This window comes from Myotis daubentonii, chromosome 7 (assembly GCF_963259705.1).
Source record: "Myotis daubentonii chromosome 7, mMyoDau2.1, whole genome shotgun sequence".
In the NCBI taxonomy this organism is placed as follows: Eukaryota; Metazoa; Chordata; class Mammalia; order Chiroptera; family Vespertilionidae; genus Myotis; species Myotis daubentonii.
Window position 1 is genome coordinate 48215891 of NC_081846.1, and position 16612 is coordinate 48232502.

Sequence of the window (16612 nt, forward strand, 5' to 3'; positions counted from 1 at the left end):
AGCAAGTGAAATTTGAAACAAAATTCATTGACTACAAAAGGTGAAAGATGGATAACATGAAATATTTCCCCATTCACATGTTCATAGTCTTTCAAATGATCTTCACATCAATAAAAAATTCTAGCGAGACAACTCAAATCTGGGAAAAACGTTATAGCTAAATTTTGGAATATCAAGGAGAGTTTAAAAAATTTTTCACAGAAAAATGAACCCAAAATTTGGATATTGTTACTAAGAAATACTGCTGAATCACCTTTAATAAAGGTTAAGATCATTCAATATCCATTTATGGTAAAGGCTCTCAACAGCCCTGACCGGTTTGGCTCAATGGATAGAGCGTCGACCTGCAGACTGAAGGGTCCCAGGTTCGATTCCGGTCAAGGGCATGTACCTTGGCTGTGGGCACATCCCCAGTGAAGGGTGTGCAGGAGGAGGCAGCTGATCGATGTTTCTCTCTTATTGATGTTTCTAACTCTCTATCCCTCTCCCTTCCTCTCTGTAAAAAATCAATAAAATATATTTAAAAATAAAAAAAAAGACTCGCAACGAAGTGGGTACAGAAAGAATATGCCTCAATATAATAAACTAGGGGCCCGGTGCACGAAATTCGTGCACTGGGTGTGTGTGGGGGGGGGAGTGTCCCTCAGCCCAGCCTGCCCCCTCTCACATACTGGGAGCCCTCAGGCGTTGACCCCCATCACCCTCCAATCGCAGGATCGGCCCATTGCCCAGGCCTGACGCCTCTGACAGGGGTGTCAGGCTTGGACAGGGGACCCCCATCTCCCCCTGATCACTGGCTCTGGCCCCCGCCCAGGCCTGAGGCCTCTGGCCCAGGAATCATGCCTGGGCAGGGGACCCCCATCTCCCTCTGATCGATTGCTCCACCCCCCGCCCAAGCCTGACGCCTCTGACCCAGGCTTCAGGCCTGGGCAAGGGGACCATCATATCCCCCCAATCCCCGGCTCCGCCCCCCACCCAGGCCTGATGCCTCGGCCAGAGGAGTTGACCCTCATCACCCTCCGATCACCAATCACCGGATCGGCCCCTTGACCAGGCCTGATGCCTCTGGCCTAGGTGTCTGGCCCGGGCAGCGGGGACCCGCAGCTGCAGCGGCCCCGCGATCGTGGGCTCCGCTTTAGGCCCAGGCAAGGGACCCCTAGCTCCCGGGACTGCCAGCTTCGACCGTGTCCAGCTCCCATCGCTGGCTCCACCCCTACTTCCTGCTATCACTGGCCAGGGCGGCAAAGGCGCCTGATTCTCCTATCGTGACTGGGGGGCAGGGCAAAGGCGGCCCCAGGGCCGCCTTTGCCCTGCCCCCCAGCTCTTAGCTCCCCCCTGGGTTTCCGATCACTGTCAGTGGCAGGGGGCTTCTTCCTGCTTTCCCTTTTGCCTCCCTGCATTGTGCCTACATATGCAAATTAACCGCCATCTTGTTGGCAGTTAACTGTCAATCATAGTTGGCAGTTAACTGCCAATCATAGTTGGCAGTTAATTTGCATATAGCCCTGATTAGCCAATGAAAAGGGTATCGTCGTACGCCAATTACCATTTTTCTCTTTTATTAGATAGGATGCCATATGTAACAAACCCACAGCTAAGGGATACTAAAGGTAAAAAGCTGAAAGCTTTTGCTCTAAGATCAGAATGAGATAAGGATGATCACTCTTGCCACTTTTTTAAACAGGAGAGGCCCAGTGCACGAATTCATGCACCGGTGTGGTCCCTTGGCCTGGCCTGCACCCTCTCGCAATCTGGAACCCCTTGGGAGATGTCAGAGAGCCGGTTTCGGCCCAATTCCCACAGGCCAGGCCAAGGGGCCCCACTGGTGCATGATCGGGGCCAGGGAGGGACCGCAAGAGGGCTCCAGAGCGTGTCTGGCTGTCTCACCCACTCCCCATCAGCTGGAACCCACCAGAAAGCTAAGACCGCAGTCAGAGTGTCTGCCCCCTGGTGGTCAGTGCACATAATAGTGACTAGTCCAAAGATCAAATGAACAGTCGGACATTTAACATATTAGGCTCGGACATCCCTCTCACAATCTGGGACCACTGGCTCCTAACCTCTTGCCTGCCTGCCTGCCTGACTGCCCCTAACCACTCTGCCTGCCTGCCTGACCGCCCCTAACCACTCTGCCTGCCTGCCTCATCGCCCCTAACCGCCTCTGTTCGCCTGCCTGCCTCAATGCCCCTAACCGCCGCTGCGTTGGCCCCAGCCACTGCAGCTTCGTCCGGAAGGATATCCGGAATGATGTCCGGAAGGTCGTTTGGCTGTCTGGTCTAATTAGCATATTGCTCTTTTTTATTATAGATCACTGAAATCCTTTAAATAATACGATATATGAATGTCCTAGACCAAAAACAAAAATTCTATCTCTATAAAAAGTCTATAATTTAAAAAATACATATTTATTGATTTTTAGAGAGTATCTGTGCTGCCAAAGCCATACTATCTACTTTACTTCTGAGCTGCCAAGGAAGTAAAGGAAGAGGGAGAAAGAGAAACATCAATGTGAGAGCAGAACATTAGTTGGCTGTCTCCTGCACGCTACCTACTGGGGATAGAACCTGCAACCTGGGCTTGTGCTCTGATTAGGAATTGAACTAGCAACCTTTTGGTGCATGGTACAATGCCCAACCAACTAAGCCACACTGGCCAGGGCATATATTATGAAATTTTTCACACAAAAATTTACCTAACAACAACAACAAAAATTACCTCCAGAGTAATTGAAAGTACATGGATATTAGTACAGTATACACTGTTTAATAAATAATCTTATTAATAGAGAAAGTCAAGTGCATAAAATAGAAACCATTAAAAACACAATTTAAAAGTAAACATTTTTACCTTCAAAAAATCCTCCATAAATGGATTCCCCTCCTCGTCCATTTCCTAGGGATGAAAAACATGGATTCTTAGAACTCTCAAGGCAGTAATCTCTTTGAAGGTGCTGCCTAACCAAAATGCTTCTTAGAAAGTTAGTGCTTGAATGAGTTTCAATAATACTCATAGGTTCATAGCAAATCGTAAAGTCAATACTGACAAGATCCCAAATTACTTTCTTTCCCTTATGATACAATAGTAAGAATATGACAAAGTCTATTAAGATAAGGGACACACACACACAACGGTCAATTCTAATGATGATTATATAGGTTTTTCAACAGAAATTACTGACCTTTTTGAAAGTGTCTTTAAAATAGAATTTTGATGTTTTTATAATAAAAAAGTAAAGGTAAAAACTATATGGTAGGTAAGGATTACTAGCTGTGACGAAACCAAGCACATACACTGATAGGTTACTAACGGAGGAATACAGTATTTTGTGTTATTTTTATCAAGAAGCAAATTTCTGAATTCAAGCATCAAAGGTGAAATTACTTCCTGTGCTTCCTTCTTTTAACTTATTTCTATGAGTACTTCTAATTGACATGGCAATAAAAATAAAACTGAAGATTTGAGATCTATGATATTTAACAAGGAATATATTTTTTTTTGTGGGAATCAAAGTCTTACCTTCACTGAAGTCACCACCCTGAACCATAAAATCTTTGACAACTCTGTGAAAGAGACAACTCTTATAATGCAATGGCTTCTGAGTTGATTTCCCTGTTCCCTTTTCACCTATAAAAAAGAAAAATTAGTAGGCCATTTAGTAGAAAGAAAATCAAGGAAGTAGTATTAAAGCATAATTAATGATGAAAGCTTTCACCTGTGAAACGAACAATATAGATTTTTTTTAAACTACTGAATTTTCACTCGCTTGGGAATTTTTTTTAAATTCATTTAAAAATCCTGAAGAGTACTGAAATGTAGAAATCAATATCAAATAAAATCCATTACAACTAATATGTCTAAGAATTAATTTAACACAATGCTGCATAATTTGCATGTTAAGAGTAAAGAGTAATATGCATAAAGAAATCTAAAATTTGTTTAAATAAAAATGGGACTGCTGTTAGGGAAATTGAAAATATCCACAAACCTGTACAAAGACAACGGAAGTTCTCGCATGTTTTGGGACACACATCAGAAAATAATTCAAAGACAACTCTTCCAGCTTAAAAAAAAAAAAAAAAAGTAGTTGGTTTAAACTTCCTTACGAATTTAAAATACTAAATACTCATTTACAAATGTTAAATAAGGGGCTGGCTTTAGCTCAGCGGTTCCTTCGCATACAAATGTTAAATAAGAACATTAATCTTCTTACCCGGTTGATTATTAATGGCGATGTCAAAAAAACATCGAGGACGTTGAACCTTTATTCCCATGGCTCCAATATTTCAATCTATGAGTAAAATACAGTTTTCAGACAAAGATTTTTTCATAAATCTCTGTAAAAAATATTCTGTGGAGCATAAACTAGAAATGTAGTTTGAAATTTATTTTGATATTTACTTCCATGGCATAAAATATATAGATTCTTTTCTTTTAGAGATTAGATTGCATTTCATGAGGCACACAAAAAAGACAGGGGAAAAAAGGCTTGGCTCTGGACAATGTGGTTCAGTTGGAAAGTCCTCCCGGGCACAGAAGAGTCTCGGGTTGGATTCCCCGTCAGGTTGCATACAGGAGGCAACCAATTGATGTTTCTCTCTCTCTCTCTCTCTCTCTCATTAGAAACATAAAAAAAGGAAAGAAAAGGCTTAACCATTATACAATACTAAAGGCCTGGTGCAAGAAATTCGTGCACAGGTAGGGACCCTAGGCCTGGCCCATAATCAGGGCCGATCAGGTTCCCTGCCTCCCCACCTCCTCCTTCCTTCACCACATCACGCTGCCACCACCATGAGGTTCCCCCAGCCTCCCTGTCTCCTCCTTCCCTTGCTCCCTCAGCTCCTCACTGCTGCTGCTGGTTGCCCGCCATGTTCTGCACCGCACCTTGGTGGTCAGCGCATGTCATAGCAAGCAATCAAACTGCCGTCTTCCCGGTTGAACTACCGAGGGGACACTTTGCAATATATATGTAATTTCTATTTTAACAACCAAATATAGATTGCCATCCCAAACAGAAAATTGTATTAAGTCTGTATGACTAGTGAACTCAACAGGCAAATTACCTTTAAATAGAGAAAAATCAAGGACAAAATCATCCAATCCTTTCAGCCCTGTAAAACAAAAGGAGAGTTTTGATTAAAATGGTGGTTTTAGAAAGAAAACATGCAAATCTCTAAAAAACACAGCAAAACAAACATAAATCATCAAGGAAGAAAGGGGGATAATTTAACAACAGTAATATATGATTGATTTATATTTTGAATAAAAACACATTAAGCCATACAGTGCCCTGTATGAGGATATGTTCTGATCAACAGCAATAGCATTGATAGGCTAGTGTAGACACAAAAAATCAGAAACATCAATAATGAGAGAATTATTGATTGGCATGCCCCACACAAGGATTGAGAACTGACAGGGAACCAAACAGTGACCTCCTGGTACATGGGTTGACACTCAACCCTGACTCACAATGGCCTGGTGATTGCAGAGATCTTTTAAAAGAATAATTCCCAATACAGTATCTACTCCTCTGGAAACAAAATGCAAAACTCTTAAGGTTTCATGCTTTAAACTGGTTTATACCATAAACCAGTAAAATTCAACTACTAAGAATCTACTGTATGGGACTACCCTAAATTTAGAAAGCCTTCATGTATATAAAGTTGGCCATCTTAGTGCTCATTTTAATAACATATAATCAGAAGCAACCTATTCAATTTTATGAAAATTGGTTAAATTACAGTTCCTAGTTAAATAAAATAAATAATTTGGGAAATGCTCATAATTTGTTAAAAATAATCAACATATAACAGTAAATGTAATATAATTATAATCACATACACTACTCCTATCCCACCAAGTCAAAGACTTACAAAAAGAAAAAAATGATTGAAAGGAAATAATCATTACTGTGTTTCAGCAATTTCCAACTAGTGTGCAACAAGAGGCACATTGTGTACTGCAAGAAATGTTTAAAACATGCAAGACCTGACTATTTACTAGTAGTCACAGGAACTGACCTCCTTTTCCATTGGATTGTCAAATAAAAAAAATGACAACAGCCAATACCACAATAGCCATCTAGTGTGACTAAATCAAAATTATAACAATTTTTTTGGTCAGATAGGCAAAAAACATGTTTGTTGTGCCAAAGAATTTTAGTAATTAGTTTATGTGTGCCACAGGATGAAAAAAATTAAAAATCGCTTGTTTGATTGTAAGACTGGAGACAGTTTTTGTCTCACTATACTTCTTTTCTACTTTTAATAAACACAATTGCTATTATAAAGAACAAGTTAATAATAAAAAAGAAAATGTATATATAATCTCCGAAGACTATATAGAATGCGCACATCTGGGAGGGCTATTATATTTAGGTTATGCCACATAAGGATACTTTTCATAGGTATAGATGAAAAAATAATAAATATGCCTTAATTCAAGAAAGACGAAAGATAGCAAATTATCATTAAAAGCACTACACAAATCTCGAGAACATAAATGCTCTAATATTAAAAGCTAATAAAGAAAAATAGTGACACAATAGATGTTTCAACACTATGTCTCTAACATTATTCAAACCAGATTTTATCTAATCAGAAATAGGACAGTATTTTCTCTATGAACTCCTGATATTACTCAAATAATATCCAAAATCAAACACAAGACAAACATCTGGTCAATTTTTCCTTTTTTTCAAGAAAAAGTAGAGAGAAAATAATTTAGGGAAAAATCAAGCCTATGCAATTTTCAGTAAAATAGATGAATTTCCTAAGAATGGTAAATAATGAAATCTATTTTAGTGTAGCAGTCTACAGATGTTCTGTTTGCTGCAAATTTGTTTAATCTAAATGAGTTACAGCTATTTCTATAAAATCGATATAAAACAAATAATCATATCTAGCCCCATTCCTGTATAGCAATCATAAGTCTCTCCCATTAGATGAGGTATATGTTTCAGTTAGACCTAGTTCCCACTATTGCCTATTAGCTGTTACCATTTATTATGTACTTGACCTCATGCACTCACCTCACCTGCCCCACCCCTTCAGAAATTTGAATTTGATATTTAATTTCATCTACTTTATTCATAATAAAAGTAATTTAAAATAAGATAATGAAGTTAATAAGCTTACCAAAAAAAAAAAATCACACAAAAACTGCAAAAAATCCTGGCTCTTAGCTGTAATTTTATTTTATTTTTTATAATTTCATCTTTATTTTTATTTACTTTTTATACATGTATGTTTATTGATTTCAGAGAGGAAGAAGGAGAGATAGAAACATCAATGATGAGAGAGAATCATCGATCAACTGCTTCCTGCATGCCCCACATTGAGGATCGAGCCCACAACCCAGGCATGTGCCCTGACTGGGAATCAAACCATGACCTTCTGGTTCATCATTCAACAGTCAACCACTGAGTCACACCGGTGGGGCAAGCTGTAACTTTTAATAGTTTTTCATATATACTTCTACTTTTTTCTTAGCAGAGAGAATCACATGTTGATTTAAATGTTTATCAAAAATATCATAGTTACTTTTGTATGTGAATAGACATGTTATAATATTTTAAAATATAAGTGCTAGAATTATAAAGTTATACAACAAATATGCATATTTCATAAAAATATCAGAGGTAACAATTCATATATAAAAAGTTAAATCTGCCCTGCCTGGTTTGGCTCAGTGGACAGAGCGTCGGCCTGCAGTCTAAAGCGTCCCGGGTTCGATTCTGGTCAAGGGCATGTACCTTGGTTGCGGGCACATCCCCAGTGGGGGGTGTGCAGGAGGCAGGTGATCAATGTCTCTCTCATTGATGTTTCTAACTCTCTATCCCTCTCCCTTCCTCTCTGTTAAAAATCAATAAAACATGTTTAAAAAATAAAGTTAAATCTTGTAAGTTCATACATAAAATAATTTCCATATTACCCAAAAGTAACATGAAGGATGGGGGGTGGGGTGGAACAAGCATATGGGCAACTAATTATTAAAATATATGGTAAAGGACAAGGTATTTGTAATTAGGCAATAAAAAATACAGTAACTTTATTACATTCAAAGAATTATTCACACAGTATGAGGGAATCAGCATATTACTGAATCTTGAAAAAGTAGATAGTAAATTCTTTTAAACTGTTATATTAAGATGATAGCAGGTTTTGGCCCTTTCTGAATCCCTTGGTTAATTCCCAAGTGCCCTTAAAGATTCAGCATAGCCAGAGTACACTCTGGGAGTTTCACCCTGACTCTCAAAAGCTTAAGTGACCCTCCTTTGTTTAATCTTACTTTATCATAAACTGCTCTGTAAGTCCTCGAACTGAGAACCTATGTATCTTCAAAGCAATGACTGGCCCAGCACTATATTATCAAATAAAAAGAATACTAGTTAATCAAGGCATAACTGGAACTAGACTCTTCTGTTAAAACCCAGTGCCTTGGCCCTAGCCAGTTTTTCTCAGTGGGGGAGTATCAGCCCGCAGACTGAAGGGGGACAGATTCCATTCTGGTCAAGGGCATGTGTCAATCCCTGGTCCTGGTCAGGCATGAGCAGGAAGCAACCAATCAATATGTTTGTCTCACATCAATGTTTCTCTCTGTCTTTACCTCCCCTCCCTTCTGCTTTCTCTTAAAAAACAATGAAAGAAAATATCCTCAGGTTAGGATTAACAAACACAACAAAAAAAACCCAGTGCCTTTCCTCCTGTAAATACTGCTTCTCACATAGTTTATTGCCAAATTGTATCTGTAGTCAGAAATTTTCCCAGAGCCTACCAGTAACCATCCTCTCAGCCTATATTTCACAACTGAAACAACCTATTTCCTAGATCCGCCTACTGCATTCTATGTCCCCCCAAAATGTACACATACTTTAACAGCTCATAGCTCAATTTTGAAAATGAAATGTATTTTAAGTAAACACTACCTTTATAATTATTCAAAGTGTGTGTATACATTTTTGGGGGGACACTATGGTTTGTTTTTTTTATATAAAAGTGTTCCTTTCCTTTCTTCCTCCTCCTCTCACTTCTTCCAACTGAATCCACTATAAGAGGGAGCATATTCAGTTCAGAACCAAGATACAAGGATGGGAAGTTCTCATCTGCTTAAGTTTAATAAACAGGTAACAATTTATATACAAGATTTTCACCTCTAAGCGTAATCATACTAAATTTAATTAAAATTACAGTGGATCTTGAAGATTACTTTCAAAGAAGGCAATTTAACATTCACACCAGCCTCTTTACACTAACCCTAATGTAGTTCCCAAAGAACAAATGAGAAATGAAAATGAACTGCTTAAAAAACATTTAAATACACTATTATGTGCCAGATTACTAATGAATTGAGTACAACTTAACTTTCTGAGATGTCAGGAAAGGCGACTATGCTCTTCCACATAGTGCCCCTTCCCTTAGTGTCGCTAACAGTTACAAACCATTATGCTAGAAGCACAATTTAACAGTGTATAGACATTTCCTAAATTCTTAAATCCTTTAGAAAATGTAAAACCTGTTATGTTGCCAACTTCAGTGTTAAATAAGAAAATTATATACTTAAAAAAATTTAGCCTCCCCCCAGGACATCTTTTTATTGATTTTTAGAGAGAGTGAGAGACAGACAGACATCAATGTGAGAGAGAAACATGGATGGGCTGCCTCCTGACCAGGAGTTGGAACCTACAATCTAGGTATGTGCCTTGATTCAGAATCGAACCCAAAACCTTTTGGTATATTCCAACTGACCTAACCACTCAGCTAGGGCAAGATACACTTTTTACACATACAATCCAAGAGCCATAAAAATATAGTTACAACTGTGTTAGTGCTGAACTGAAAAAGCATATCCTAATTGGGAAATCTCTGCTCATATTCTTAATATTGTACCTGTAATTACTAAGTTCTTGTAACAATAAATTTATTTCAATGTCTCCAGAGTTAACCTACGCCATCCTAGCAACATTATTCAATCCAGTAATTCCTATATAAAGAAGTACAAAACTCCTGAAGTTTGAAGGAACTTTAGAAATAATCTGATCCAATCTTCTGATTTTATAGATTGAGAAGACTAGAGAGCTGAAGTGACTTGCTCAAGGTCACAAGTGGGGAAAAAACAAGAGTTTCATGATTAACTACTCTATAGCTTCTCTGTGGAAACCAGCTTATTTATAAATATTCTAGGTAATGGCTCATTTAACTTTCCAGCATACTGACCATAATGCAATGAATTATGACTAAATTTTAAGATGTAGTTTTACATAATTAACATGGCTTAATATATAAACAAACAGGTTTTTCATTTGTTTTAAAAATCAATTCATAGCCGAACCGGTTTGGCTCAGTGGATAGAGCGTCGGCCTGCAGACTCAAGGGTCCCGGGTTCGATTCCGGTCAAGGGCATGTGCCTTGGTTGCCGGCACGTCCCCACTAGGGGGCATGCAGGAGGCAGCTGATCGATCTCTCTCATCGATGTTTCTGACTTTCTATCCCTCTCCCTTCTTCTCTGTAAAAAATCAATAAATTATATATATATATAAAAATCAATTCATAAATAAATGGAACAAATAATCAATGTTTCTCTAAGTCAATAAATAAAAATTTTTACAAATCAGAGTTAAAGCCCCAGCTAGTTTGGCTCAGTGGATAGAGTGTCAGCCTACGGACTGAAGGGTCCTGGGTTCGATTCCAGTCAAGGACACATGCCCGGGTTTCCAGCTCGATCCCCAGTAAGGGGTGTGCAAGAGGCAGCCAATCAATGATTCTCTCATCATTGATGTTTCTCTCTGTACCTCTCCCTTCCTCTCTGAAATAAATAAAAATATATATATTTTTTAAAAATCAGTCAAGGAATCATTCATGTTTTAAATAACCATTTTAAGCCATAGCCAGTTTGGCTCAGTGGATAGAGCCTCAGCCTGTGGACCAAAGGGTCCTAGGTTCGATCCGATCCAGGGCATGGACCTTGGTTGCAAGATCCTACCCAGTCCGGGCCCTGGTCTGGGCTCGTGCAGCAGGCAACCAATCGATGTGTTTCCCTCACATCGATGTTTCCCTCTGTCTTTCCCTCTCTCTTCTACTCTCCCTAAAAATTAATGGAAAAATATCCTCGGGAGAGGATTAACATAAATAAATAGCCCAAGTAAAAAAAAAATTTTAATATCAAAAACTGATGTTGCCGAAACCGGTTTGGCTCAGTGGATAGAGCGTCAGCCTGCAGACTGAAGGGTCCCAGGTTCGATTCCGGTCAAGGGCATGTACCTGCGTTGCGGGCACATCCCCAGTAGGAGATGTGCAGGAGGCAGCTGATCGATGTTTCTCTCTCATCGATGTTTCTAGCTCTCTATCTCTCTCCCTTCCTCTCTGTAAAAAATCAATAAAATATATTTTTTTAAAAAATTGATGTCTACATTTATAAGTATGATTTAATTCTATTTCAGAAGGAGATTGCTGCTTATTTTAAGCCACCACTCAAACTAAAAGAGCAGATTTCTTGTCTGCACTAAAAGTACAAAGTCCCAGTTTCAACAGTTTTCTTTAGTATTCATTATACTTGCCTATAGCAAATGGCAATGCAAGATTTGCCCCGCAGAAATAAAAACACATTGAGTTCTTATTAGGACCATATATGCATTAACCTGTAAATGGAAAAACCACTGACATGTAAATTAAATGAAAACTGAAACTTGGTGCTAATATTAAAGCCAGGGGTGGGAGTGCCATGCCACGTGGTAGCATAAGATTTGCAACAAACTCTTCAATCACTTGAGTCAATTATCTATGAATTCCCAAGTAAAACACCTTGGTACATTAGAATACTAAAAACATAATACATTATATTTTTGTTGAAATACCTATTATTAAAATAATAAGGAAAAAACATCAACACATATTTCTTTAAAACAGCAACACTGAAAGAATTATAGATGGAGTCCTGATAGCTACCAGAACTAGTTCACTTTATTATGAATAGCTACCAATTTCCCTTTAATTAAAGAATGAACGCTGCCTGACAGAAAAATCTAATTTAAAACATACAAAAGGACAAAGACCTTACTTTGAGGCTAGGGATAATGCAAGACCACATTTAAAAGCACCACAGACTAAGGCCTTTAGTAAGTCCCAATAAATGCAATGTAAGCCCTTCACTTCACTGGTACAAGAACTACCGAGCTCTTACTCAAAGCCAATTTTACATAGAATTTTAACAAACCTAAATATTTATTTTTGAAGCCCAGTTTCATGATAGTCTAAAATAAAAAATACCGTTTACAGATGAAGAAACTGAGGTTCAGAACGATGGTTGAGCCAGCCCTGGCTGGAAAGCTCAGTTGGTTGAGTGTCCTCAGGATGGCCAAGGTAGTGGCTTCTCTTCCCCGTCAGGGCACATACAAGAATCAACCAATGAACAAGTGGAACAACAAACTAATGTTTCGGTCTCTCCCTTCCTTTCTCTCTAAAATAAAGTAAAACATAAAATAAAATGGCTGAGCCCAAAACAAAGCAGTATTTTCTAACCTAAGAAGTTTGCAAACTTGCACCCTCCTGACAACAGAGGAAGGCGACCCTGACAACAGCCTGCAACCACCAACCGCCCCCCCCCCCCGAAAAAAACCGGAAAAAGCAAACACAATTCAAAAAAAAAAAAAAAAAGCGCACGGAATCCTACAAAACAAGACCCTTACGATCCCAGGGCACCAATAATACTCAATCATAAAGAAAACATTAAAAAATGTAAAGTGAACTCTTTAAGACTTGTTATAAAAATAATCGCATCTCAAATGGCTAAAATATAAAAGGGGGGGGTGTTAAAATGGGTAAATTTTCAGATACATAACGAATATTAATCAGAAGAGAGGCTATTATAGATATCTGTGCCTTTTCTGGATTTTATGGCACAATTTCCAAAAATGTTCTCACACACACACACACACACACCATCATCCTTCCGAACCGGTAAATTACTGGCCATTCTTTGCCAAATAAAATACATACAACACACACACACACACACACACACACACACACACGCACATGCTCCCCCTCTCTGGTTCTAGCTAATGAAAGTTAACGTGCCCCCAAATTTTCCAAAAACATTTAATTATTCCTTGGAAGTATTTGTGATCATTTTTTTTTTTTTTTTGCAAAAACTAGGTCCTGCACTGTTATGAGAAGTACTGTTATGAGAAGTACTTCACCGTTACGAGAAGAAATTGCACAAAATGGTGCTGCGATCACATTTTCCGAACGCCTGGGAACTCTCCGCTCCCGCAGACCTGGACGTCGCTCCTTTCCGAGGCGCCGACGACACACACTTGCCCGCGAGGCAGACGGAGCCCAGGAGCCGTCCTCGTCCCCCTCGAGCCGTCCCCGCTCCCGAAAGGCCTGCGCTGCTCGCGGCCGTGGCAGAACCTGGAGCCGCGCCGGGCCGCGAGGAGCCGAGCCCGCGTCTCCGTGTTCGGAGGGAGCCGAACCAGGCGGCCCGGGCCGCTTACCTGGCCCCGGCAGACGCCGCCTCCGGGAGGTGGAAAAAAGGTCGCAGGAGGCAAGCCCGTCTTCAGCCGAGCCTTCCCCCCGGGGACCCCGGCCCCTCGCCCGCTCCTCTCCAACCCGAACCTGACAGGAAGTCAGGCTACACCTCCCCTGACCCCGCCAATCGCCTGCCTCCCCCACCTGAGCGTTCAGTCTCACGACGCGGAAGCATCAAAACCCAGCGCGGCTCCCCAGAGTTCAGGCCGCCGCCGCTGCCGCCATATTACAGCCTGTGCGGCAGAATGCGTCAGGGAGGGAGGCGTGCGCCGCGACGGGGAGGGCGGAGGCCGGCAGGGGGAGGGCCGCGGCCCCGGCCGGGTGACGCGGCGGGAAGCCTGCTCGCGAGCCGGCCACTGCAGAGCCGGAGCCGGCGCCACGGCCCGCGGGGGTCCCCCTCTGGAGCCTGGCAGCCCCGAGGCCTCAAGGGGAAGACGGTTGAGTCGGCAGGGCCTGTGGCGCCGGCTCCGCCCCTCGTCTCCGGCCCTTCCCGCTCGCGTGCCCCGGGGCTGCTGCGAAGGACGCCGCCGAAACAACGCGGGCTTCAGGCCGCTCACCTGCACCCGCACGGTCTCCTCCTGCTGGGCCCGGTCCTGCGGAGCGCTTCAAATCTACCGCCGCCAGAAAAGGCGCTAAAGCCCACTACCCGCCTCCCTCCCCCACCACCCAGTCGCCGTGTGGAGGGGACGCGTCGCGCCGGAAGTACGTCACGGGTCGGTCGACTTTAGCTCCTGGTGCTCCCTTGATTGGGTCACCCCGGCCCTGCCTGGCGTTCTAGGGTGTTGGTGCTGGTTAACTACCTAGTTTCTAGGTAGTTTAGTTGATTGGGACCGTTTGTAACTACATGTAAGAATGCCAAGTAGTTCACGAGATGAGGTGCTTCGCTTAGAAAACACTTATTTGTCGTCTTTATTGGGAAGAAAGCCCTCCCTTGAAGAAGCTCCCAGCCAGTCTGGGTGTCTTGGAGCCTTGTCCCTACGCCAACAAGGTAGCGGATTCTATTCCAGGCCAGGGCACATACCTAAGTTGTGGGTTGGCTCCCCAGTTGGGGCGCAACCCATGGATGTTCTGTTTATCTGTCACATCCATGCTTCTCTCTCTAAAAAGAAAGAAAGCCCTAGCTGGTTTGGCTCAGTGGAGACAGCGGGTGACTCGGTACTGACGGGTCCCGGTTGTGGGCTCCATCCCCAGTTGGGGGCTTGCAGGAGGCAGCCCATGGATCAATGACTCTCATCATTGATGTTTCTATCTCTTCCTCTTTGAATCAATGAAAGTATATTTTACAAAATAAAAAGCAGCCCTAACCGGTTTGGCTCAGTGGATAGAACGTCAGCCTGAGGACTGAAGGGTCCCAGGTTCGATTCCCATCAAGGGCATGTACCTTGGTTGCGGGCACATACCCAGTGGGGGGTGTGCAGGAAGCAGCTCATTGATGTTTCTCTCTCATCAATCTTTCTAACTCTCTATTCCTCTCCCTTCCTCTCTATAGAAAATCAATAAAATATATTTTTTAAAAAAAATAAAAAGCAATAAAAACATAGGTGAGGATTTTTTAAAAACGAAGCTTCCAGTTCAGCTTCTAGTTAATGCTATGACACAATTTTTTTGTAAAAAAGAAAAAAAGTGCTATTTGAGGAAAAAGGAAAATTACAAAGTCATTGATGGCTCATTTTTTATATTTTCACAATACCCCATGGTATAGGTTGTTATTGTTTTGCAGATAAAGAAATTTAGGCACAGGGAGATTAAGTGGCTCCTCTTAAACACAGTTTCTAAATATCAAAGCTAGTCTTTGACTCCAAATACAGTGCTCTGAAGGGGAAATCAGACATATACTGTTAATATTTTAAGAACTAAGAATCCCTAGATTATGTTAGAAATAAATGCCCACCGCTATTTGGGAGGAAGGGCGCTCCTTGTGAGGATGTGGGCAAGTTTTAAAGGAACTAGCTAAGGGAACTTAGGTTTTATTATTGTGTAAAAAGAATGTAAGTTATAAAAAATAAAAGAACTTAAGTTATGATTTAAATTTATCACTTATTTACGGCCTGTGAATTAATTATCAACAATAGTTAGACATGTGGTACATGTAAGAGTCTTGTAAAACAGGACAGTTCCTTAAGCCATTGATTGCCTTTATTGCAAGGGAGCAACAGCATACTCATCTTTGGACAGTTAAGTGGTTGCATGATTTACACTTTGCAGTGAGGAGGGCAATTCTGCAAGACCTTAAAAAATCTGATTTATATTAAGCATTATTAAGATGGATTTTCTTGAGTATTGGTTTGTTTGATTTTTGTTTATTCAGCTTTGATCAGAATATATTTTTAATTAGATATGACATAGAGATTAGTTTCTTAGACTTCTACTTACTGGTAGAGGTAATGTGTAAATGACATTGGTCTTACATTGGTGTATTGTTCCTCTTTCTCATCCATTCAGTAAGAGACATTTTGAAGAAATGTTACAGATCATCCTATCTAATAAAAGAGAAACATGGTAATTAGCCGTACCTCCGCTACCCTTCCCATTGGCTAATCAGGGCGATATGCAAATTAACTGCCAGCCAAGATGGCAGCCAGCAGCCAGGCAGCTTGAAGCGAGCATAAGGCTTGCTTGCTTCAGTGACGGAGCACTCCAACATTCCCCACCTGCCGCTGCCGGCCTCTGAGCTTGCAGTTTGAAACATTGTTACAAATATAGAAGCTAAACAAAACCCCAGAAACCTGCTTTCAGCCAGCCGGGATCTCAGAGCTGGAGTTGAAACAGTGTTTCAATTACAGAACCCAAACAAACCAGATACCTGCTTTCAGCAGCCGAGGCCTCAGAGCTGGAGCCAAGCCTCAGAGCTAAAGCTGGCCCAGAATAAAAAAGAAAAAGAAAAAAAGGAGCGGTTGGGAGCTTCAGTCACCCACCAGCCTGAAAACAGCCCTCAGCCCCTCACCTAGACTGGCCAGGCACCCCAGTGGGTGCCTGTGAAATCCCAGTTTCCCAAATGGATTTGACATGGATTTATTTTTCTAAGGGAGTTGTTGCAAGTACAAGGAAGTGTTATCTCCAACAATACTGTGGCTTAAAGAACAAAG

The 16612-nt window shown here is 41.2% G+C and overlaps 1 protein-coding gene across 3 annotated transcripts in view; it reads right to left on the reverse strand.

Moving 5' to 3' along the window:
* The window catches only part of PPIG (peptidylprolyl isomerase G), a 50410-nt gene extending 36190 nt beyond the window's left edge, over positions 1–14220 (reverse strand). Inside the window, exons 1-6 of one of the 3 annotated variants that reach the window (XM_059704180.1) lie at positions 14084–14220; positions 5061–5108; positions 4211–4288; positions 3986–4060; positions 3517–3624; positions 2848–2892 (exon numbers count right to left, since the gene is read on the reverse strand). In XM_059704180.1, the coding sequence (XP_059560163.1) occupies positions 2848–2892; positions 3517–3624; positions 3986–4060; positions 4211–4271 (289 nt within the window). In that variant the 5' untranslated portion in view covers positions 4272–4288; positions 5061–5108; positions 14084–14220. Of the gene's footprint in view, positions 1–2847; positions 2893–3516; positions 3625–3985; positions 4061–4210; positions 4289–5060; positions 5109–13492; positions 13575–13670; positions 13808–14083 lie in introns of those variants that run through there. The other 2 variants (XM_059704181.1, XM_059704183.1) reach the window with 2 other exon arrangements.
* Between the last annotated feature and the right edge of the window lie 2392 nt (positions 14221–16612).